This window comes from Canis lupus, chromosome 7 (genome assembly GCF_011100685.1).
Source record: "Canis lupus familiaris isolate Mischka breed German Shepherd chromosome 7, alternate assembly UU_Cfam_GSD_1.0, whole genome shotgun sequence".
Classification (NCBI taxonomy): domain Eukaryota; kingdom Metazoa; phylum Chordata; class Mammalia; order Carnivora; family Canidae; genus Canis; species Canis lupus.
In genome coordinates this window covers 20,402,387-20,428,538 of record NC_049228.1, presented here as the reverse complement: position 1 = coordinate 20,428,538, position 26,152 = coordinate 20,402,387, and the positions used below count along the sequence as shown (strand labels likewise).

The 26,152-nt window shown below is 37.4% G+C and overlaps 1 protein-coding gene across 4 annotated transcripts in view; it reads left to right on the top strand.

Annotated features, from left to right (window-relative positions):
• The window catches only part of SOAT1 (sterol O-acyltransferase 1), a 74,996-nt gene that overhangs the window by 14,467 nt on the left and 34,377 nt on the right, over window positions 1-26,152 (top strand). For 3 of the 4 annotated variants that reach the window (XM_038542363.1, XM_038542361.1, XM_038542362.1), the window contains one exon: window positions 24,833-24,891. In XM_038542363.1, the coding sequence (XP_038398291.1) occupies window positions 24,833-24,891 (59 nt within the window). Of the gene's footprint in view, window positions 1-24,170; window positions 24,256-24,832; window positions 24,892-26,152 lie in introns of all 4 variants that reach the window. The other variant, XM_038542364.1, reaches the window with a different exon arrangement.

The following is a 26,152-nucleotide window of genomic DNA, read 5'->3' as shown; positions in this document are numbered from 1 at the left end:
AAAGGCAGGCGCTAAACTGCTGCGCCACCCAGGGATCCCTTAACATTCCAAGTTCTAATGCAGATATTAAATCGAATTGTTAGGATGTGTGGGTGGCTCCGTGGTTGAGCGTCTGCCTTTGTTTTTTTTTTTTTTTTTTTTTTTTTTTTTGAGCGTCTGCCTTTGGCTCAGGTTGTGATCCCAGGGTCCTGGGATTGTGTCCTGTATCAGGCTTCCTGCCAAGAACTTGCTTCTCTCTCTGCCTGTGTCTCTGGCTCTCTGTGTGTCTTTCATAAATAAATAAATAGAATCTATAAAAAAAAAATTGTTTAGCTTAAAGCCAGAAGCATGACCTCCTTGGTTGTAAGGCTTATCTGAAAATAGAATGTGTTTCTCCACTTGTTTTGACTTTGTTCACTTTGGGGAATAAGCAGATGGGTAAAATGTGGCCTCTGAAAGCAAGCCATGCCAATCAGTATGTATGGCCCACTAACCAGGACTGAGGTCATCAGCACCACCTGGGAACTTGTTAGAAATGCCTCACCTCACCTTTACTGAGGATGATTTTATTTTAAAAAGTTTTGTAGGTGATATGTAGGTTCAAGTTTGAGGTACAATCTTGGACAGTTCTCAGTTGGTATGTACATTGGAATACTCCAGAAGAATGGAACCAGTAAGATATATATAGATACATAGATAGATTTATTATTAGGTATTGGCTCAGATGGAGGCTGAAGTCCCACAATCTTGCATCTACAGGTGGGAGTCCTACGGAAGCCAGTGTGTAGTTCAGTCCAAATCTGTAGTCTTCAGAGGCCTGCTAACCAGGGACCAGTGGCATAGCATACGTCTCACTCTGGGGCCTACGAATCCAGGAAGGAGATGAGTGTCCCATTTTAATCAAGAGTACAAATATGCCCTTCTGCCACTTTTTTTCCTCAGGCCCTCCAGCACTGGGGAGGGTGATCTTCTTTACTCAGTCTGATTCAAATGCTTATCTCTTCTGGAAACACCCTTACACCTAGAAATTATGTTTTATCGGCTATCTGGGCATTCCTTAGCCCAGTCAGGTTGACACAAAATTAACTTGTAGAATGAAAAGAAATCACTCAACAAACAGAAACAGCTTATTGAACCCCATCCTGGACCTATTCAATCAGAATCTCAGGGGAAGGGTCCCAGGAATGTTAAGTTTGAAAAAGTTTGCTGGATAATATTGACTGGCATCGCTAGTTGAAACATACTGTTATCAAGAGCTCATATCTAACTGTCTTGTGATGTGTCATTTGACATAGCTCTAAGGATTTTTTCATTACACTTGTGTAATTCTTGAATTCTTTTTTTTTTTTTTTTTAAAGATTTTAAAAATTTATTCATGAGAGACACAAGAGAGAGAGGCAGGGGGAGAGGAAGAGGGAGAAGCAGGCTCCATGCAGGGAGCCTGACGTTGGACTTGATTCCAGGTCTCCAGGATCATACCCTGGGCTGAAGGCAGTGCTAAACCGCTGAGCCACTTGGGCTGCCCTAATTCTTGAATTCTTATTCTGTGTTTCTTCATTCTAGTGAGCTGTCAATGTGATGATTTTATGTCCTAATTTGCTCAAGTTTAGTCTCACAGGTTACCTGTGTCCAACCTAATTCTTTCTAGTGGAGGTGTACCGGTTTGTTAAAGTGTCACCTGACTTTTGGGTTATTGAATTAATAGTGACCATCACAATGACTATAGTATTCACATTTTCACAAAAGTATCTTTACCCAGTGCCTAGTAAGTGAAATTATTAATTAGCTGTCTTGATTTTGTGGCATTTGTTTGAAACACCAGTTCTGAAGATAACTTCTTGTCTAAATTGAAAAAATGTTACCATTACCTGATTTTATTTTATTTTTTTTATTTTTTATTTTTTTGATTACCTGATTTTAAAAGTAATACATACTTATCTAAAGTTTTTATTTTGCCATCTTGTACCTGCAGTTAAATGTGTTCAGTTCAAAATATACAGAAAAGAATAAGCAAGCAGAAGTGACTCAAAATTCTGTCATGGAAAAATGGGTATATATTGTCCAGACATACATATTTCATTCCCATGAATTATTAACATTTTACACAGACAGAATAGTTTATAGGTTGTTCAGTAACTGGGGTCTCAAGAACCCCATGGTAGATTTCTTTCCATTGTCAAGTAGTAGATGAGTGGCTACAAAGCATTTTATTCTGTATGCATCATATTGTTTCCCTGATGAATTTATTTTTCTGGTATAAAGAAATGGTATTGGACATTTTTACATATTCCACAGATGCCTAAAGAAGAACTGCAGGGTCAAAGTTATTTTAAGAAAAATATTTTGATATATTGTCCTGGATTGCAGCATTTACCTTATACTATGTAAACTTATCCTTCTTTATTTTTGTTGTTACTATATTTAAATTTAAAAAATCTTATATCTCCGGACACCTGGGTGGCTCAGCAGGTGAGTGTCTGCCTTTGGCTCAGGGCGTGATCCCAGGATCTGGAATGAAGTCCCACATTGGGCTCCCTGTGGAGAACCTGCTTCTCCCTCTGCCTGTGTCTTTGCCCCTCTCTCTCTCTCTCTCTCTCTCTCATGAATAAATAAATAAATCTTAAAAAAAATCTTATTTCTCAAAAAAAATCTTATTTCTCCCTTACTACCTCTTTTCATGACTGTATACCTGTTTTTTTTTTTCTGATTTGCATTTCTTCTAATATTCTGATATTACAAGAACTAATAGAATAGTTCATTTCTAGGAGAAGTACATGGAAATGATGGCCCTGTATAACTTAAGAGGAAAAGCTAACACTTAGAGCCTTATCTAGACCCTGAATTAGCTCTGCCATTTACCAATTCTGTCTTTTTTTTTAAGATTTATTTATTTGAGGGAGAGAGAGTGAGCATGTACAAGAGAGGAGGGAGGGTCAGAGGAGGAGCTTGGTGCAGGGCTTGATCTCACAATCCTGAGATCATGACCTGAGCTGAAACCAAGAGTCAAATCCTCAACCAAGAGCCACCCAGGAGCCACACCAGTTCTGTCTTTATGCTGAATGTACCAACATGATTGAGTAGAGCTTGGTTTGGTCTAGGTTTTTTCTTTTTCTCCTCCTTGTTTTTATCTCCTTTTCCACCCATCCTTCATATGCCTCATGGCCCTTTCTTCTCTTTTTTTCCTTTTGAGTCTTCCAAGTTTTTTATTGATGTAGTTTCCTACCATTTTATGGTTATTTCTACCAGCATACCATTTTATGGTTATTAGAGTTCCAGCTTCTCCACATCTTCACCAATACTTAACTGTCTTTTGATGACAATATCCTAGTGAGTGGTTTTGAATTGTATTTACCTGAGGTCTAATGATACTGAATGTCTTTTCATATGCTTCCTGGCTATTTGCACTTTTTTTTTTAAGTTTTTATTTATTCATGAGAGACACACAGATAGACAGAGACACAGGCAGAAGGAGAAGCTGGCTCCCCACAAGGAGCCTGATGTGGAACTCAATCCTGGATCCTGGGATCATCCCTGAGCCAAAGGCAGATGCTCAAATGCTGAGCCTCCAGGTGCCTCTCTCTCTCTCTCTCTCTCTCTTTTTTTTTTTTTTTTAGAAATATCTGTTTATATCCCTTGCCCATTTTTTAATTTGGCCTTTTATTACAGAGTTGTAAGAGTTACCCAGAATAAAAAACTGGATTCTGGATACTAGACCCTTATCAGATACGTGATTTACAAATAATTTCTCCAATTTTGGGAGTTGTCTTTTCACTTTCTTGATGATATCCTCTCCAGTATAAAGTTTAAAAATGTTGATGAATCTGGGATGCCTGGATGGCTCAGTCGGTTGGGTGTCCAACTCTTGATTTCAGCACAGGTCATGACCTCTAGGTTGTGAGATGAGGCCGTGCATCGTCCTTGGTGCTGGGTGTGCAGTCTGCTTGAGATTCTCTCTCCCTCTCCCTTTGCCCCTCTCTTCCTTTCCACTCTCCCTCTCTAAATAAATAAATAAATAAAATCTTAAAAAATGTTGTATCCAATTAATTTATTTTAAAGATTTTATTTATTCATGAGAGACAGAGAGAGAGAGAGAGAGAGAGAGAGAGGGGCAGAGACAGAGGCAGAGGGAGAAGCAGGCTCCTCACAGGGAGCCCGATGTGGGACTCAATCCTGGGACTCCAGGATCATGCCCTGGGCTGAAGGCAGGCGCCAAACCGCTCAGCCACCCAGGGATCCCCCAATTTATTTTTTTCTTTGGTTGCTTGTACATTAGGTGTCGTGTTTAAGAAATCATTGCCTAACGCAAGATAATACAGATAATTAAAAATAATTGTATTTTTTATTATGGTACAATACACATAAAGTAAAATTTATCAGCTTAGCCATTTTTAAATCCACAGTTCAGTAGTAGTTCGTACATTGACATTGTATGGTCATCATCACCATACATCTCTAAAACTCATCATCCAAACCCTGGCAATCACCATTCTAGTTTATGTCTGTGTGATTTTGACTGTTCTGTGTTTCTTATGTAAGTGGAATCTCTTGGCAAAAGTGACTGGCTTTTGCCGCTGCGCCACTGGGGCTGCCCGAGCTGCCCCTTTTGAATCAGATAATTTTTCGCAGGACAGTTTTGAGGATTAAATGAGATAGTAGAATAAAATGGCACACAAGCACCCAGTTCTCTCCCAGTGTTACTATGCTAGTATTAAAGCATAATGGTTAAGATACTACTTTTTGAGTTAGACATGCCTCATTTTGAGACCCATTTTCCTTATTTATTGGATTAAGATTAAATGAGATTCTTGCAGCAGGTTGGCACATAAATGCTAAATATTATATAAATAATACTACCAAACACAGGGCACCTGGGTAGCTCAGTGGTTGAGCATCTGCCTTCGGCTCAGGTTGTGATCCTGGGGTTCTGTGATCTTGTCCTGCATTGGGCTCCCCACGTGGAGCCTGCTTCTCCCTCTGCCTATGTCTCTGCCTCTCTCTCTCTGTCTCTCATGAATAAATTAAAATCTTAAAATTGGTATGAAATTTCAGTTATAAAAAATGAATATGCTATAGAGATCTGATGGACAGTATTGTGCTTACATAGTTAACAATACTGTACTTAAAAATTTAAGAGGGTACCTCTCATGTAAATTCCTCACTGTTTTTGATTTGCATTTCCCTGATGATGAGTGATATTGAGCATCTTTTCATGGGCTACTGGGCATTTATGTATCTTATTTAGAGAAATGTCTGTTAAGTCCTTTGCCTATTTAAAAATTGTTATATTTTAAATTTCTAATTGTGGTAAGAATATACCTGACAATATATCCCATTTTAACCATTTTTAAGTATACAGTTCAGTAGCATTAAGTGTATTCACATTGTTGTGCAACAGATCTCCAGAACTTTTTTATCTTGTAAAACTCAAACTATATCCATTAAATAACTTCATTTCCCTCAGTCCCTAGTAACCACCATTCTATGTTTTCTGTTTTTGTGAATTTGATGGTCTTTCCATTTATTTAGGTTGTCTTTAATTTCTTAAAACAGTATTTTGTAGTTTTTGGAATAGAAGTTTTGCATTTTTTGTTAAATTTATCCCTAAGTATATGTATTTTTTTGATGCTATTTTAAGTGGAGTATAAGTTTTTGTTTCTTTTTTTTCCCTGAAAGTAAATGGAATTCTTTTTCTTAGTTTCATTTTCTGATTGTTGCTATTGTATAGAAATGCAGCTGGCTTTGTATATTGATATTGTATCCTGTAGCCTTGCTCAATTCATTTATTAGCTCTACTAGTTTTTTGGGTGTGTGGTTTTGCAGTATTTATTATGTATGAGATCATGCCATCTGCAAAGAAGAGTTAGTTTTACTTCTTCATTTCCAGTGTTGCATGTTGTTTGATATTGTTGCCTACTTGGCACTTGCTAGGATTCCAGTACAATGTTGAATTGGCAAGAGTCAACAGACTTGTCCTGTTTCTGATCTTAGGGAATAAGCTTTCAGTCTTTCCATGAATTTTGATAGCTGTGGGTTTTTTTTTTTTCTTTTATCAGGTGAGGAAATTTACTACCTTTCTTCTAATTTATAAGTAGTGCTTATTCTTGACTACCTTTTGTTGTTTTGTTCACTTTTATAACTTACCAATATGCTATTACTACTAAGTAATACTGGTTTTATCATGTGCAGGCACTATTTTAAGTGTCTTAAAAATAATAGTTCAGCTGATATGTTTCAGTTCTATTCAGTTTCACTATTTTTGATATATATATATATATATCTGAATATTGGGAGAGCATGCCTTTTGTAACAGATTTTGAGAATCCTTTGACAAAAATATATGAAAAAAAGTTTTAAATATTTTTATTCTATAATCATTTTCCTTTGTTCAATATATGCATCTAACCATAAAACTGGCCAGTCCACAGAGCTTTAATCAACTGAATAGGTGGAGAGCACATTTTTTTTTTCATTGATGTAGAAGCAAAATGTCTTTACTTTAGAAAATGCAGTAAGCAAAAGTTTGTTTACAATTTTTCTTTGGGTACATTCCTAGAAATTATTTTAGTTGAAAGGAATACATATTTCTGAGGGTTTTTTGAGTACATATTGTCAAGTCGCTCTCTGGAAATAATGTATTCCTAGTAGCAGTATGTGAATGCCTCTTACTTTAAATTTTTCCTGTCCTAGATGATGAACTTTAAAAATTTTTTTTGATGATACAAACTTTTGAATAAATTATATGGCATTTTGAGAGATGAAAAATTTCACTTGAAAAATGTTTTGTATGATGAGATATAACAATTGCCAGTGGCAAGAAATTTATAGAATATTAACTAGTACTTTTTTTTTTAAGATTTTATTTATTCTTGACAAAAGACACAGAGAAGCAGAGACATAGGCAGAGGGAGAAACAGGCTTTTTGTGAGGAGCCTGATGTAGAATTTGATCCCAGGACCCCAGGATCCAGCTGAAGGCAGACACTCAACCACTGAGCCACCCAGGTGCTCCTTAACTAGTACTTTTAAAGTAGCTTTTAAGGTCAAAAGAGTAAGTTTGAATATCTTAGTTCATTACATGAAGATTAGTCAAAAGAAATGGCAAATACTAGGATACCTGGGTGGCTTAGTTGGTTAAACATCTGCCTTCAGCTCAGATCATGATCCTAGGGTTCTGGGATTGAGTCCTGCATCTGGCTCCCTGCTCAGTGGGGAACCTGCCTCTCCCTCTCCCTCTGTCTGCTGCTTCCCCTGTTTGTGCTTTCTCTCTGTATCCAAAAAAATAAAAAAAAAGGAAAATACTAGCTGAGAGTTTTCTTTGACAGCTTCTTAATTAAAAAAAAAAAAAATGCTGAAAATATCCTGAAAAGTTTTCAATTTCTTTAAGAGGGCAAACAAGATATTAGTAATGATTATTTTCTGAGTTGTAATGTGTCTGAGGCAAATTTATGTTTGAGAAGAATTTCTAAAACTCATTTGAATGTAGTTTTGCCTGGGCATAATAGGTATATTCATTTTTATTTTTGTGTACTTATTTTTTTAAAGATTTTATTTATTTATTTGACAGCACAAGCAGGAGGAGTGGCAGAGGGAGAGGGAGAGGGAGAAGCAAGTTCCTTACTGAGTAGGAAGCCTGATATGGAGTTCCATTCCAGGACCCTGGTATCATGACCTGAGCTGAAGGCAGACGCTTAACTGATTGAGTCATCCACATGCCCCTGTTTTTTTTTGTTTTTTTTTTGTTTTTTTTTTTAAAGAGTTTATTCATATATTTGAAAGAGAGAAGTGTGCATGTGCTGGGCGGGGAGCAGAGGGAGAGGGACAAGCAGACTCCATGCTGAGTGCGTAGTGGGACACAACACTGATCCCATGGCCCCGAGATCATGACCCAAACCAAAATCAAGACTCAGATGCTCAGTGAACTGAGCCACACGTAGCACTCCGGTATATTCATTTTTGAATAATGGGATATGAAGTATAATTTGACTATTTTGAAAGAAAGCGAGGCCAATAATGGTCTTTTGCTTCTAATGATGTAGTTTTCCTGGTTTTATCTATGTTGCCAAGCCCCGGAACTGGAATAGAACTGCAAATTGTAACAACATATTGATGGGGAAAATATACAATTAACTGACAGTTTTTAAGATCTACTGGCTAGAAGTCTGTAGAGATGAAAAGTTCAAGGAATAACTTGCTTTTTTTTAATATTTTATTTTTAAGTAATCTCTACATAATTTTATAAGGCACTGTACCAAGTTTGCTAGTAGGGAGTTTGGTTGAATAAGATACTGAAACAGAAAACAGTCCCATGTTATAAATAACAGTTAAGTACATTAATAGTAACTAAATGGTATAAAGGACTTAACGCGGTTAGGGACAAGTCTTGCTGTAAAATGGAGGGAAATACCTCACAGAAGTAAAATTTGAGTTTAGCCTTCGGTTTTTTTGTTTTCTAAGATTTTATTTATTTATTCACGAGAAGCATAGAGAGGCAGAGACACAGGCAGAGGGAGAAGCAGGCTCCCTGGGATGAGCCCGATGCAAGACTTGATCCCTGGACACATGACTCCAGCCAAAGGCAGATAGATGCTCAACCACTGAGCCACCTAGGTTCCTTGAGTTTGGCCTTTGAAGAAAAGACTGGCAGAGGGTTTCAAGGCAGAAGAAAGGTAGGAGTTTGCAAAGGCATGGAGTTGAAGACTGAACTGTTAGGTGTTTGGTGTTTTTGTTTGCTTTTAGAAAGGATTGGTGGGGTGGGAGAGTTGGAGGGGGGGATAGTATAGATTTGTGGTTGGTTTCCATGGATATAAAGATAATTGGAAAGTCAGGAGGAAGTCAGAAAATGGAGTTTGAAGTCTTACTGTATATTTAGTTATTGATTGACTACCTACCTGTGTGCATGATTATATTTATAAGCCTGTTAGTGCTTAGATTTTCCCTTATGCAAAACCAAGGAGAGCAAATAGCACTGGGTTTGTTAAGGTATTTTATTTTCTCACTGATGATACTGTGGACTTTTCTGTCTCAGATCCTAAGAAAGCTTTGTAATTACCTGCTCTATATTATACCAACTGAGAATTTTAATTTACATGGAATCTTTTTTTTTTTTTTTCAATTAGCTATAATTGCGCCTTGGATAAACCTCATTGGCTCTATGATACTGCCATGACGCAAAACTTGCACTTTTTTTTTTTTTTAAGATTTTATTTATTTATTCATGAGAGAGACAGAGAGAGAGAGAGAGAAAGAAAGAGAGAGGCAGAGACACAGGCAGAGGGAGAAACAGGTTCCATGCAGGGAACCTGACATGGGACTTGATCCTGGGTCTCTAGGATCATGCCCTGGGCTGAAGGCATCGCTAAACCGCTGAGCCACCCAGGCTGCCCTTGCACTTTTTTTTAAACCAGAAATTATCTCCTGATTTTTAAAATAAGATCATATGGCAGTGTAAAAGTTTAATGATAACCAGGCTAATTCTCTCATTGTGTATGGCAACCCACCCACACAGTTGATAACAGGTGTGGTGATAAAAGAAAAAGAAACCAAATTTAACTCTAGTTAAGTAATAGTTTCTAGATTATTTTCATTATAGAATAGAAACCTTTTATAGCTTTAAAACATTATAGACCAGTTGTAATTGGTTATGCCTATTTATTGCTTTTGTAGATTGCCCATAATATACCTTTAAGATCTCAATCTTTTGTCCCCATGCTAAATAATTCGGGACTAAACTGCAAAAAAAAGGAGGGGAGGGCTATCAGAAATAAAAGGTAGTTTGATTTCATTAAAAAACATTACTGGAATATGCTTAAAATTTTATTTATTTTTTATTTTTAAAAAAGATTAAATTTAAAGTAATATGAAAAATTCAAATACTGGAGACAGTTATAAAGTAATAATTCTCTTTCCTTTAAGTAATCATTTTCTTCTTCCTGCATGTCAGGTCATATTTGGAATCTCTCCCATAATTTGCTTTTTCTAAACTTAGTGAATCTTAGATGTCTTTTTGTTCAGTATATGCACGTGTAAGTTTTTAAAAGTATCTATGTGGATATTTCTGTTGCACAAATGCTTGGTAATTTATTTAACTTATCCTTTATTATTGATGGGCATATCAGTTGTATCCAGCATTTCAATATTATAAATAGTGCTGTTTTAAATAAGATTTTATTTATTTAAGAAAGAGAGAAGGTGAGAGATAAGGCATGAATGAAGGGGTAGCGGCAGAAGGAGAGAGAAAAGCAGACTTCCCGCTAAGTGGGGAAGCCTGATGTGGATGGAGTTCTATCCCAGGACCCTGAGATCATGACCTGAGCTGAAAGCAGATACTGAACTGACTGAGCTACCCAGGTGCCCCTGCAGGAAGCATTCTTGAAAGAATATCATTGCTGAGTTGTGTTAGTGTGCTTGTAGGATACTTAAAAGTGAAATTTCTGGATCAAAGAGGTTTTTTATTCAAAATTTAGATGTGACTAAATTTTCTTTTTAAAAATGTTATAACAGGGACACCTGCTTTTGGTTAAGCATCTGTCTTTGGCCCAGATGATCCCAGGAACTTGGGATCAGGTCGGGCTCTCTGCTTGGTGGGGAGCCTGCTTCTCCTTCTCCCTTTGCCTGCCACTCTGCCTGCTTGTGCTCTTTCACTCTCTGTCAAACAAATACAATCTTTTAAAAAAATAAAATATTAATGTTATACCAGTTCCCATGTATGTTTTCCCATATAATTACCAATAGATCTTTACCGATTGTTTTTTTAAACTTTGCTAGTTTGATGAGTGACAAACACTATATAGCATGTAGCATAAATTTATCATAAATTATAAGTGAGGTAGAGAACTTTTTTCATGCATTTTTATTGACTTTCATGTTTTATTTAACTTTATTTTTTCTTTAAAAACTCTATTCATGGGGCACCTGGATGGCTCAGCAGTTTAGCGCCTGCCTTCAGCTCAGAGTGTGATCCTGGAGTCCTGGGATTGAGTCCCACATGGGGCTGCCTGCTTCTCTGCCTATGTCTCTGCCTTTCTCTGTGTATGTCTCATGAATAAATAAATAAAATCTTAAAAAAAACACAAAACCCCTATTCATATCCTTTGCCCATTTTTGTTAACTACCTAGTGGCTACTGTTTTTCTTCATTCATTCATATATTCATTTATTAAGATATTTTATTTATTTATTTGAGAGAGAGTGGATGGAGCGCATGAGTCGGTTAGGGACAGAGGCAGAGGAAGAAACAGATGCCTCCCTTAGCAGAGATCTCAATGCTGGCTGGTTTTAGGACCCTGGGGTCACAACCTGAGCTGAAGGCAGACATTTAACTGACTGAGCCACTCAGGTGCCCCATTTTTCTTCTTTTAAATAACTTACATTTTAAGGAAATCCTTTGGCTGTCATATACTATGAATATTTTTAAAACTAGCTACCTTTAAAACTAGCTACTTGTTTTTGGACAAGTAGCTACTTGTTTTTGGTTATGATGTGCCTTGCCATGTTTAGTTTTTATGTTATCAAGTATTCTTTTATTGGTTTTAGATTTCTTGTCATGCTTAGAAATCATCCAAGATTATTAAAAATGAAAACATGAATATTTACCTTATTTTAATTTTTTATATTTAAATATTTGATTCATCTGAAATTTATTTTGAATAATAAGTGAATTAGAGATCTAATTTTATAGTTTTACGAAATGGCTAGCCAATTTTTCAACATTATTAAATCACCTTTTCTGTATGAATATTTATATACTGATCATCATTTTTTTAAGATTTTTATTTATTTGAGAGAGAAAAAGCATGAGCGAGGAGTGGGGTGGGGTGACGGGGGCGGGGGTAGACAGAGAGGGAGAAGCAGACTCCCTGCAGAGCAGGGAGCCTGACATAGCATTCAATCCTAGAACCCTGGGACCATGACCTTAGCTGAAGACAGATGCCTAACTGACTGAACTATACAGGTGTCCATGATCCTCATTTCCAGTTCATATTTCATTTCTGTGTAGTTAGTACAGACATGTAATTGAGAATTTTTTGAGGTCAGTGGAGCATTAGGTGATAAGGGATAGGTAGATTATACTATCTTGTCTCCCTTTTTGCTTTTAAGATTGATAAATGATTGGGGTGCCTGGGTGGCTCAGTTGGTTGTGTCCAACTCTTGATTTTTGGCTCGGGTTGTGATTTCAGGGTTGTGGGATTGAGCCCTGTGTTGGCCTCCAGGCTCAGCGCAGAGGCTACTTGAGATTGTCTCTCCTTCTGCCCCTACCCCTCACTCAATGTCTCTTTCTCTCTCTCTCTCATAAATATAAGTAAATCATTAAAAAAAGATTGATACATGATTGATTCTTTCAAGGAATACTTCTAACCATAATCATCCTACTATGGACTTAAAGTGACTGTCATATACTCTTTTAGGTTACTTATCTGTGGAGAGCAAAGTGAAGCTGAGGTGAAGATCTAAAGCATAATCAATAGATTTTTTTAAAGAAAATAATCAGGATTTTAAAATGAGTTTGAATTTCTCTAGGCAATAAAACCTGCTAGTCAGTGCCTACGCACTAGCTAATTCTGTACTTGCCACGAAGAGACAAAGAAAGTATTTGTTAAAAGAACTGAAACTTGAAAAAAAAAAAAAAAAAAAGAACTGAAACTTGAAAAACTGGTGATTAAGTCACTGCTTAGAACTTAGTCGTCTTTAGGAATGTAGTCACTATAAGTAGGCCTAGGATTTTTGTTTTTGTTTTTTTATTTTTAGTTTAAATTCTATTTTTTGTGCTGCTTGTTGCACAAAAAAGAAGACTGGTATTAGTTTAGGCTCTGTTACTTACTGGCCATGTAATGGTGGGCCAGATGTTTCTTTGAATTTTATCTGATTTTTAAAATTAAATGATAACCGTCTTATTGCACTGGGTTATATGAATAAATGGGATGATGTATGATTAATACTTCATAAATATTGAAGTTTACAGCACATTTAATAAGAATGAAGTTTTTAGAACTTTGGAGGTCATAGTGACCTCAGAAAGTAGAGTTGTAGGAACAAATTGGGAATGAATTGGTAGTGAGAACATGAAGATAGGAAATGTGAATCACTTTTCTAGAACATTTTGTATTAAAAGGAAAAGAAAGGGGATCCCTAGGTGGCTCAGTGGTTTGGCGCCTGCCTTTGGCCCAGGGCATGATCCTGGAATCCCGGGATCGAGTCCCGCGTCAGGCTCCCGGCATGGAGCCTGCTTCTTCCTCCTCCTGTGTCTCTGCCTCTCTCTCTCTCTTTTTCCGTGTCTATCATAAATAAATCTTAAAAAAAAAAAAAAAGGAAAAGAATAGTATAGTTAGATCACAAATGGTAAGAGGTTCAATTGAAAGGGCTTTTCCAAAATTTCAATTATTTGTAATTTTGTTATCTCTGTACCATACTATTATGTAATTTCAAGAAAACTCTTGCTTTAATATTCCTCATCCCAAGCAATAAATTCTATGAAGTCACAGACTTGATACTCAGTTACATATTTTTTTAAAGTATTAAATAAATATTTAACACTTGGCAAATGTTTGTAAAGCCACAGATTTAATTTTGAGTATCATTGATATCATAATATCAGAAACAATTTTTAAAGAATAGGTTGCCTCTGAATGTGAACATGGATAATATAAATGGCTCAATGTGTTGAGAACAATTTGAACAATTTCTCTAAGGATATGGAAGGATCAAGGCAGTACTTTAAAAAGTTAATATTGAAAATGAGATGGCCTCTGCCTTCCTCTGACTTGGGAACAATGGAGAAGAGGATTGAAAATAGTAAAAATTAAGAAGGATAGAAGATGTTTAAGGAGTTAGTTCCTTGGGTGCTTAGGTAGCTCAGTCGGTTAAGCATCTATCTGCCTTCTACTTATGTCATGATCCCAAGGTCCTGGGATCAAGCAATGTATTGGGCCACCTGGTGGGGTGGGGGAGGGGGTCTACTTCTCCACTTCTGCCTCTGCTCCCCCCCCCCCCATGGTCTCTCTTGCTCACACTCTCTCTCAAATAAAAGCTTAATTAAAAAAAAAAAAAAGAAAAGTGAGTACCCAAGGTGATCTACTGAAGGTTGCTTGGTAAGCCTGGGGCTTGCAGAAGGTGGAAAATGTATGGAGTTAGAGCATGAGGATTGTGAGGATTGTTAAATTCATCAAGAGATGAAGGCAAAGATTTCTATTTATTTTTCTTTTTTCTTTCAAGATTTTATTTATTTATTCTTGAGAGACCAGAGAGAGGGGGTGGGGGTGGGATGGGGCAGAGACACAGGCAGAGGGAGAAGCAGGCTCCATGCAGGAAGCTCAACATGGGACTTGATCCCAGGTCTCCAAGATTATGCCCTGGCCTGAAGGCGGCGCTAAACCGCTGAGCCACCCAGGCTACCCAAGATTTCATTTTTTATTGCAGGACTGGTTAAGGCTTGACAGCAGTTTAGGTTGGGCCCATTTTCTTAATTATTTCTGTGGTACACAACGGTTTGAAATCAGAGCAAGCAAATAGCAGGCAGGATCTGGGATTGGGCTGTGATATGGTGGGTCCAGGAAATTGGTTGTAGTGATACAATGACAAGGGGTTAACAACTCTAGGCTGGGTAAGAAAATTGGTAAGGCAAACAAAATGAAAAGCAAAACAGTTTTCATCCGAAGAGGAGAAACGGTTACCCTATGTTTCTCTTTAGAGCAATGAAACTTTAATGAGAAATTCTCCAGCAGACTCTTTTTTTTTTTTTTCCAGCAGACTCTTTATGTCTCTTTGGCTATCATTAGATTACAGGTTATGCTGGCTATTTTCCTTTTGTTCCTCTACTCTTTTACCCTGTTTTGTGCTCTAGGAGGCTGACTTTTTTATTTTATTTTATTTTTATTTTTATTTTTATTTTTATTTTTATTATTTTTATTTTATTTATCTATTTATTTATTATGGTGAAAAAATTTATATTTAGATTTATAGCCGGCTGGACTCAGTTTAGATGATCCCAATTTTGTTGGCAACATCCAAAGCACCATAGTCAGGAGCCAGTCAAACATATGCTTTCTTCTCTCCATCAGGCCTGATCAAGGTGTTGACCTTGGCCACATCAATGTCAGAGCTTCTTCACAGCCTGTTTGATCTAGTGCTTATTGGCCTTGACATCCACAGTGAACACAAGTGTGTTGTCTTCTATTTTCTTCTCAGTAGTCAGGGGGAACTTGATGATGGCATAGTGATCAAGACTGGGGAAGAGGCAAAATGGTGTCACCTGGCTTGTTTCTCCTGGGGGCGCTCTTTTGAGGATATTTGGCGGCTGCCTTCAGAGAGGCAGGGTCTTGGGTCCTCGGAATGTAGGTGACGTACATGCCTTTCAGCACCGCTTTCTTTCAAAGCTTTTGCTTTGGCTTCAGCTTTGGGAGGGGCAGGGGCTTCCTTCTTTGACTTTGGCGCCATCTTCGTGAAAGGCAAGGAAGCTGACTTTAATGGACTGTATCAGTATTCTGGGGGTGAGGAGAGACAGGGTGGGGGGGAGGGGGCTGGCAGAGAGAGTAAGGTGACTGTATTTATAGGGTTGGTTTCTTCTGTGCTAAGTGATCATCACTCCTGTCTCCTACAGTTCTCCAAGGCATTGTCTTTGGGTTTCTCCAATCATTTCCCTCCCTTGCCCTTTGAGGCTTAAGGATGGGAATGGCTTTCCTGGTACTTGTTATTAGCCCTAGAATTCTACACCTAGAATTCTACACCATCCTTTGTTGCTTTTCTTAAACTCTGCCCACACTTATAGAAAGAAGCCTGATTAAACTCTTCTCGGTAAACTAGCTCTACTGGGTCATCTTTATGCTGCCTTTACTCTGGGAGATTCTCATGCCCATTTTTTTTTTAAAGATTTTATTTATTTATTCATGATAGAGAGAGAGAGAGAGAGAGAGAGAGAGGGGCAGACACAGAAGGAGGGAGAAGCAGGCTCCCAGCAAGGAACCCAATGTGGGACTTGATCCCAGGACTCTGGGATCACGCCCTGAGCCAAAGGTAGATGCTCAACCACTGAGCCACCCACTCATGCCCATTCTTTTTTTCTTTTTTCTTTTTTTTTAAAGATTTTATTTATTTATAAATAAGAGAGAGATAGAGCTAGAGACACAGGCAGAGAGAGAGAAGCAGGCTCCATGCACGGAGCCCGATGTGGGACTCAATCCTGGGTCTCCGGGATCATACTGTAGGCCCAAGGCACGCGCCAAACTGATGAGCCACCCAGGCATCTCCCCCCCCCCCCCCCCCCCTCTTTTTTTTAAAAGCCACTCATGCCCATTCTTAAATGACTTTCTGGCAAGGGGAATGAAACACAGGCCCTTATTGGGGAAGTAGCCAACAACATTCACCATTATTATGTTAGCATATTCAAAGTCCTATACATACCATTTTGTTCATTTTGTCAGCCAAATTTACAGTAAATTAGCCATCTAGAACAGGAGTTGGCAACCACAGCCATGTTCATTCTTTTTTTTTTTTAAAGATTGATTTATTTATTTATTTATTTATTTATTTATTTATTTATTTATTTATTTATTTATTTATTTATTTATGATAGACAGAGAGAGAGAGGCAGAGACACAGGAGGCGGGAGAAGCAGGCTCCATGCCAGGAGCCTGACGTGGGTGGGACTCGCCCCGGGCCAAAGGCAGGCGCCAAACCACTGAGCCACCCAGGGATCCCCACCATGTTCATTCTTTTGTTTGTAGTGAGTGGACCATATGGCCCGCATAGCCTGAAATATACTTGCTGTTTGGCCCATTATAGGTAAAATTTGCTGACCCCTGATTTTAGAACTACACCATTCAGTATGGGAGCCAGTGGACCTGTTAGACTTCAGTAGGTCCAGTTAAGCACTTGAAGTGTGGCTAGTTTGAAATGATATAACACTGTAATTATATAGTACATATCACATTTCAAGGACTCACTTGTATCTGTTTTATTTATTTGAGAGAGAAAGTATGTGTGTACCAGAGAGAGTGGGAAGGGGCAGAGGGAGAAGGAGAGAATGCCAAGCAAGCTTAGTGCTCTGCTCAGTGCTCGATCTCATGACCCTGAGATCATGATCTGAACTAAATCAAGAGCTGGATACTTAGCCTGCTGAGCTAGCCAGGCACTCCTCTTTTTACTTTTTTTTTTTTTTTTTTTTTTAAGATTTTACTTATTTATTCATGAGAGACGCACAGAGAGGCAGAGACCTAGGTAGAGGGAGAAGTGGGCTCCCTGCAAGGAGCCCGATACAAGGCTTGATCCCAGCACTCCGGGACCATGACCTGAGCCGAAGGCAGATACTCAACTACTGAGCCACCCAGGTGCCTCTCTTTTTACTATCTATCTATCTATCTATCTATCTATCTATCTATCTATCTATTTATTTATTTATTTATTTATTTCCTTCCTCTCTTTTTACTTTTTAATGTGGGTCCCAGAAACTTGAAAATTACACATATAGTTCACATTATATTACTCTGGGACAGCACTGACCTGGAAAGTGGTCACTTAGCGACTAGATAAAAGCTAACCTTAGGCAAAAGCCTATTAAAATCAGTTTTGTAAAGCGAAGGAAGCATGGCACCTAGAGAGACATTTGACTCAGGTTCAAATCAAGTCCCAGAAAACCCAAGTTTTTACAAGTCTTTGTGCTCTTTCCTCTACCTGAAATAATCTTTCTAGCACCTGTTCGCTATGATTTTCCTTTATTCTCTGGGACTCATCTCAAATATTGACTTCCTCTCTAAAAGCTCCATCCACCCCACAGTCCTCTATTTTTTGTAATGATCTATGTTTGCACATTTCTCCTGAGATCCTAAAGAAGGGTTTGGAATACATGTGTACTACCCTCTCTATATTGAGTACTCCGTGGGTTTTTATTTAATGAGTTAAATGTATAATTGAATGAATAAATGAGTTATGAACTTAATGAGCTTGGTTATTTATCTTTCCCTTCTGGGTAACATTGGCAGTAGGTTTGGCAGAATAGTATAAATATGGGATTGTTCCAGGAAGCAGATTTGGTGCAAAGCCGTGAAGAGGCAGCCCAATTTGAAAGGCGCAATCTTTGGAGTTGTTTAGTATAGTCCTGATTGTTCTCATTTCAGTTTTACTGAAAGGTTTTGCTATGATAGCACAGTATAATAAATAATCACTTTCATTCCACATACAAATTAGGTAAGATGTTTTTTTTTTAACATTTATAATTTTTTAAAGTTTTATTTATTTATTCATGAGAGACAGAGAGAGAGGCAGAGACACAGGCAGAGGGAGAAGGCAGGCTCCACTCAGGGAGCCTGACGCGGGACTTGATCCCAGGTCTCCAGGATCACGCCCTGGGCTGAAGGTGGTGCTAAACTGCTGAGCTACTCGGGCTGCCCCAGATACAGTTTTTTTTTAAAGGTGGCACAACATGTAATAATTTTAGAAAGCTTTTCATCAAAACTAGTTAAAACAGGGTGCTTGGATGGCTCAGTCAGGTTAAGCCTCTGAGTCTTGATTTTGGCTCAGGTCATGATCTCAGGGTCATGAGATCGAGCCTGATTCTACCTCCATGCTCAGCAGAAGTCTGATTGGGATTTTTCTCTCTCTCCCTCTGCTCCTGCCCACCCCACCTCATGCGCACATGCTCTCTCTCCCTCTCTCAAATCTTTAAAAACCTATTAAAGTGAGATTTTTGATGCTTCAAGGAATAATTTTTTTTTAAGATTTTATTTATTCAGAGAGATACAGAGAGGAGACATAGGCAGAGGGAGAAGCAGGTTCCATACAGGGAGCTCGATGTGGGACTTGATTCTGGAACTCCAGGATCACATCCTGAGCCAAAAGCAGATGCTTAACTGCTGAGCCACCCAGGCATCCCAAATTTTAAATATTCCAATTAAATATAGTAGACTTTAGACGAGTTAGGTAATGTTGACAACGGTAAATGATGCATGCCTGGTTTGTTGGGAGATCAGAGGGCTAGGAGAAAACAAACTGTAGAGTAGCTTTATTTTAATGGGTTTATCCTTGGGTCTACTAATTAAATATTATCAGTGATATTAGTACACCTAGGCAGATCTTTCAGAAATTGCATGACTCTCAGTCCTGGCTTATCACTGTTTCAGGGTCAACATTTTAGAAACTTAGAAACCTTGAGTTAACTTATGTGATTGGATGTCTGTTCTTTAAATAATTGGATGTTAGCTTTTAGGGCATTATTCTTTTGGCTTTTATGACATTTAATTTTTTAATTTTCAGGTAGTAAGAAAGTAAGTTTTCCTTTGAATATTGTATGAAATTAATTTTAAGGTAAAGGAAAATGAATTGGCTTTTAAATATATTTTTCTTCCACTATATATATATAGCTTTGTAGTACTACTTTAAAAAAATTTTTTTTGTAACAGTGGTTATGTTATTTATGTTATTTATGAGTAGATTCCTTTTGGAAGTGAGGCACAAGTAGCGAGAATTAATCTTTTACAATCCTTCTTTTCCCATCTCCCCCATGATAATTGAATTAGTTGAAAGGAAGAAGCTTCAGTATTCATTTATTTATGAAATAAATAGCTTATATATGAAACCATGGTCTGATTGTAGATAACAGTACTAAAAACACGTGTTCTTACAGCTTATAGAAATAGCAAATTAATATTTCTCTTATTCTCATATTTCTTACCAGTTTGTGAATATCTTAGAAATATATTCTACTCATCCTCACTACCATTTGTTTTGGTTTTATGACCTCTTATGTGGATTTATTGCATTTCTCTCATACGTGGTCCTTCTCATCCTGCCGAGTGGGCTTTCCAATATCAAATCAGTTATTTTCTTGCTTAAAATTCTTAGTTTCCTCAGAGCCCTTGTTATAACACACACACGCTTTTTATGATGTGACCTTTAACCTCCTTCCCAGTTGTAAACTCGATCACTATCAACGGTTGAAGATACTATTCCACTCTGCTGACTTCTGTTTAGTAAGTCAGACACCCAGCATAATTCACTTCTCTTGTAGGTGATGTTTGTTTTCTGGCTACTTATAAAAGGTGTCTTTTAAAAATAAACCTGTGTGGGCAGCCCAGGTGGCTCAGTGGTTTAGCGCCTGCCTTCAGCCCAGGGCATGATCCTGGAGACCCGGGATCAAGTCCCATGTCAGGCTTCCTGCATGGAGCCTGCTTCTCCCTCTGCCTGTGTCTCTGACTCTTTCTCTCTCTCTCTTGAATAAATAAATAAGAAAGTAAAATCTTAAAAAAAACAAACAAACCAATAAACCTGTGTATTATAGTTTCACTATGACCTATCTAAGTGTAGATTTTTATTGGATGCCTGGGTGGCTCAGTCGGTTAAGCGTCTGCCTTTGGCTCAGGTCATGATCTCAGGGTCCTGGGATCAAGTCCCACATCGGGCTCCCTGCTCAGCGGGGAGTCTGCTTCTCCCTCTTCCTCTGCCCCTCCTCCCTGTTCATGCTCACTCTCAAGTAAATAAATAAAAATCTACACTTAAAGATTTTTATTTATTTTGTTTGGCCTTAACTTTATTTGAGGATTGGCATCTTTCAGCAATTGTGGAAACTTCTCAGCCATTACCACTTATTTTTATCTTTCATTATAGGATGCATTTTTTTAAAAAGATTTTGTTTATTCATGAGAGACAGAGAGAGAAAGAGAGAGAGAGAGAGAGAGGCAGAGACACAGGCAGAGCGAGAAGCCGACTTCATGCAGGGAGCCTGACGTGGGACTCGATCCTGGGTTTCCAGGATCATGCCCTGGGCAGAAGGTGGCGCTAAACTGCTGGGCCACGGGGGCTGCCCATAGGATGCATTTTGGACCTTTTCATTTTCCATGCTTAATTTTCCAAGTGCAGTACTGTGAAAGGATGAAAATAGTCTAAAGATCCAATGGGGGATTAAATAAATTATATTTCAGCCATAAAAACAATAGTAAACCAATAAAAATGATATAGAGGAGTATGTAATGACATAGAAAGATATTCACAATATATTAAGTGAAAAAAGTGAGTTCCAAAACTATGAGTCCATTTTTATAATATGTACATTTATAATATGTGTGTTTGCCAAAGTAGAAGGACAAATTATATTTACCAAAATATTAATATTAGTTACTTGGTACCATAGGATAATAAGTGGTTCTGTTAGAGCTCTTTTTAGGGAGGGCATTGGGATATTAATTTTCTGAATGAAGATTACTTTTAGAATAGGGAGAGAGAGAGTTATTAAATTTAAGTTAGCCCAAATAATACCCCCAGAGTTCATTCTGGTGTTAAAAAACAAAAATTCAGCAGCATGAGGGCACCTGGATGGTTCAGTCAGTTAAGCAACCGACTGTTGGTTTTAGCTCAGATTATGATGTCAGGGTCTTCGAGCCCTGTGTTAGGCTCTAAGCTGAACTGCTTAAAGTGGAGTCTGCTTGGGACTCTGTCCCTCTGCCCTTGCCCACTACTTGCACTGTCTCTCGACAATATATAAATCTTTAACAGATTCTGCTGGGAGAACTTGAAGATTTAATTGGCTTTGATTCATCCCATCTAGCAAGTAGAGGGGAGCTCAGAGTAGCTGTACAGGATGGAATGATTTTATAGGCAGAAACAGGGTAGAACAGTTCACAAAGAAAAGAAAGGATAGTTTCAGGCAAGACCACCTTCCCTTAAGTGAAAGGTCTTTTTAGGCTGGATTCTTATTTTCCTTTCGTGAGAGGAGTGGTGATAGAGAGGACCATGTGACAGGTAACCTCACTGACGCTGATCAGAAAATTCCTGATTGGTTAAAACTACATTTCTGGAAGTGGTAGCAACTTTAATTAGGGTAGGTTCCTTGTTTTGGTGACGTGTCCTATATGCAACTCCATTTTGGGCCTGTGGTTTTCTTTCTAAAGCAAAGTAAATATTTTGGGGAAATTACTTACAGTGTTGAGTGCCCTTCACTCTCCCTTGTAAGTATAATATTCTGTAGCAATTATTAATACTGAAACAAAAATACTCAAGCAAATTTTGCCAAGAAGAATAGATGAGAAACAAATTCTCATTAAAAAAAAAAACTACTAAAATGATAAGAAGTTAAGTTATAGTTTCTTACAAAGACCTCAAACTAGAAGTTGTAGTCTTCTGTTCCATGTGTTTCAGCTCCCAGTCTGCTCTATTCATTTATTTGTATGGAGGGTCTATACATGATGATGTCTGATGGGTTCCCATAGTATAATAGGTAACTTGACATTTCAATTAAAAAGATAAAATAACATTTGCTATTAGATTATAAAATTCCTTTTCTGGAAGAAGATACTGTAATATTTGAAGATATGCTTTGAAAAAAAAAGAAAATGAGAAAAATATAAAATGAAATATACCATTTCAAGATCAGTAAGTCTATATTGGACTTGAATGAATTCCAGTAGAACTCTAACTCAAAGAAAAATCTAACCTTATCAAAAAGTTCAATAAAAATTATTTTAGCAAGTAAAATGAGCAGTGTATGCAACTGTTAATGGGCATCAAATTAAATAGAATGGACATTAGCTTTTGCATTACTATTTGTACAATTATGTGAAAAGTATTGATTTAAGCTACGAATGTTTTGCTAAAGAAAATTTTTTAAAAAAGGTTTTTTTTTGTTTAAAGAATTTTGTTTTCTTCAGATAGAAAGGATATGAGTTAGAAATTTTATCAAAAAGACTTTAAAAACTTTTAATAGGTAAAACCAAAAGCTAAAACCCAGCTAGACTCTTAGGCAAGGTATTATGTGTGAAGACAAATTCATGAATGAAGGCAAATTTCATTCAAAGTGAACTCTCCCCAGGACGCCTGTGTGGCTCAGTGGTTGAGCATCTGGCTTTGGCTCAGGTCTTGATCCCGGAATCCCGGGATTGAGTCCCACATTGGGCTTCTTGCATGGAGCCTGCTTCTTCCTCTGTTTGTGTCTCTGCCCCCCCCCCCCCCACCGGCTCTCATGAATAAATAAATAATATCTAAAAAAAAAAAAGACTCTTCCCATATTTTACTAAAAGGGCAGACAGCTGCTTGCTTAAATTACAATAGTACTATGATTCAGTACAAAAATAAGGAACTGTCTGCAAATCTGTGACAGTAATAAATCAAAATACCCAATGTATATGGGAGTCATACAGAGCAACAGATTCTAATTAAAAACAAATATTTTAATACCTTACAAATCAAATTTTCTTTAAAATCATGAAAAAGATGCTCCTATTAGTTAATAACTGACTCCAAACCTCAGTTGGTTAAATGTTAGGGAGCTACGTTAATGTGACTTATTACACAGAAAGGAATCTTTCAGAATAAGAAATTAGAATAAAATGAATTTTTGAATATTTTCATCACCCTCCTGCCCCCCCCTCCCCCCCCAAAAAAAAAACCAAAAGCGAAAGCAACTCTCTACCCATTAGCAGTCATTCCACATTCCTCACACTCCTACCCCTGATCCCTGGGCAACCACCAGCCTTCTGTCTCTGTAGAGTTGTCTATTCTATTTCATGTACACGGAATCCTACAAATATGTAGTCTTTTGTGGCGTTCAGTTAGCTGTTTTCAAGTTTCATCCATATTAAAGCGTGCCTCAGTGTTTCCCTCTTGTTATTGCTAGATAATATTTTATTATATGGATCAGCCACGTTCTATTAATCTATCAGTTAATGGATATTGGAGTCGTTTTCACTTTCTGTTATTGTGAATATTGCAGCTATAAACATTCATATGAAGATTTTTGGCTGGACATGTTTCATTTCCCTTGTGTGTATATCTAGGACTGGGATTTCTTGGTCATGTGGTAGCTCTGTTAAACCTTTTGAGGACCTTGCTGACTTTTTTTTTTTCAGAGCATCATTTTACATTCCCACTAGCAATGTAGGAGGATTTTAATTTCTTCATGTCCTGGCCAACATTTTTTTTTTTTTACTCCCTCCCCCTCCCCTGAAACAAACAAACAAACAAACAAAATCTCTTGTTTTATTCTTACCAAGCGGATACTGTTCTTCTAAATATTGTTGTTACAAGTGTTTATAAATACTTCTGTAATTGTGTTGCAGAAGAGCTATCACATCCAGTCCCTGAAATAACCCTTCTCAAATTTTCCTGCATGTATGACTCTTAACCCCCCACCCCCAGCTTTATTTAAATCAAATTGACACATTAATATTGTATAAGTTTATGGTGTACAGTGGCCAACACTTGTTATTTTTGATTATAGGTCTAGTGGATGCAAAGTGCTGTTTCATCATGGTTATGATTTGTATTTCCCTGGTGGCCAGTGATGTGGAGCATTTTTCCATGTGGTATTGGCTATTTGTATATATTTTGGGGAGCATCGTCTGTTCAGATACTTCGCCTATGTTTAAATTGGATTACTTGTCTTTTTATTGTTATAAGGGTTCTTTATATATTTTAGAGTTCTCTGATCAGATTTGCAAATGTTTTTTTTTTTTTTCCTTTGGGTGTCTTTTTACTTCCTCATGTTACCCTTTGCAGCAAAAACGTTTCAAAATAAATTTTGATGAAGTCCAGTATATTCAATTTTTCTGTTGCTTGTGTATTTTTGTAGTCACAGTTACAAGATCCATTTAGAGAATCTAATTTCTCATATGGTCAGAATTGGATCTTATAGCATCATATGGTTAATAAAATTGTGATTACCATGTGTACATAAATTTTTGTTTTCCTCTTAACATTTTCATGTTTAAATTTCCTTCTGTTGATACTACCCATGCTTCATTTTTTAAGAGTTGTGTTATTTTGTGATTGTACTATTTACATAGTCATCCTCTTTTGCTTGCTTTTCAACTTCATGATTTAAATAGTGCTAGTTAGTAGTTAAATCCATCAATTGAAGGTTACCTTTTTTTCTTTCCTTAGGTAGGATTGACATAAAACAGTTGATGGCAAAGAAGATACAGTTGACAGCAGAGGCAGAGGTAAGTGGCTTCCTGTCCTAGAAACAAAACTATAGAGTTAGGGTAAGGAGCTTTGTTTAGTAAAAATGTTAATGCTCAGTTGCTTAAAGAATAATTTACCTTTCTTATCAGTTGACACTGTCCTGCCACTTTGTCGTCCTACATTTATTTTATTTATTTATTTATTTTAAAGATTTATTTATTTATTTATGAGACACACACAGAGGAGACACAGGCAGAGTGAGAAGCAGGCTCCATGCAGGGAGCCCAATGTGGACCTCGATCCCAGGACTCCAGGATCACTCCCTGAGCCAAAGGCAGCCTCTCAACTGCTGAGCCACGCAGGTGTCCTGTCATCCTACATTTAAAACCAGATCGCTTTTTTCTCTCCCTTTCCATCGACTACACTCATTTTCTGACTTTTACCAGCAGAACTTGATTTTGGTGAACTGTGATATGGTTGAATGTGTCTGTATGAGTATCTGTGCAAGTGCTTTATGAAAGGATCTATCACCTATCATGGTTTATAGTGAATAATAGTAAATAATATGTCTGCAGTAAATCTAGAATTCGATTCCTGTTAGGGAGTGCATGGCTTGAGCAGAAGTATGGAGGTAGAAAACTTAGACTGTCTGGGAAATGCTATTTTATTGGCATCTGTGTGTCTGTTGGGGCATGACAGAAAGAAAAATATAGTTGGAAAATGGACTAGATTGTAAAGCATTTTTTTCTCTACCTTCATGCCCTGTTCACAAAGCTCTTTTTACTTGAAACCTTCTCTAACTTCCTGTTTCACCAGTCAAAATACTGTATATCCTTCCAATTCTGGCTAAAATGTGACTGCTTCTGTAGTTTGCTAAATAGTAGCTTGAAGTGATGTCTTTATACTTCTAAGAACTTAGGGTATACTCTTAGTATATACTCTGTATTTATTACACAGTGTTTTGTTATGAATGAATCACGAAAATTCTTTTGGTGAACTTATAGGTGATTTGACTTAGGAATGTTTTAATTGACAATTTGATACCAAATGAGATTGAACATCTTGGCATTATTTATTACTTGGAACGTTTTTGAGGGAGATACACCAGGAATGCTATTTTGATAGCAAAGTTGATAATATGTAGAGTTTAGATATGAGACAAGATAGGAAGCTGTTGTAATTGCTTAATATTCTAGACTGGCTAACCAGGCAGGGAGGAGAAGGGAACTAACTACATTTAGAAGTCCTGTTATGGGCTAGGTCTTGTACTAGGTGCTTTGTATACATATACATATACAT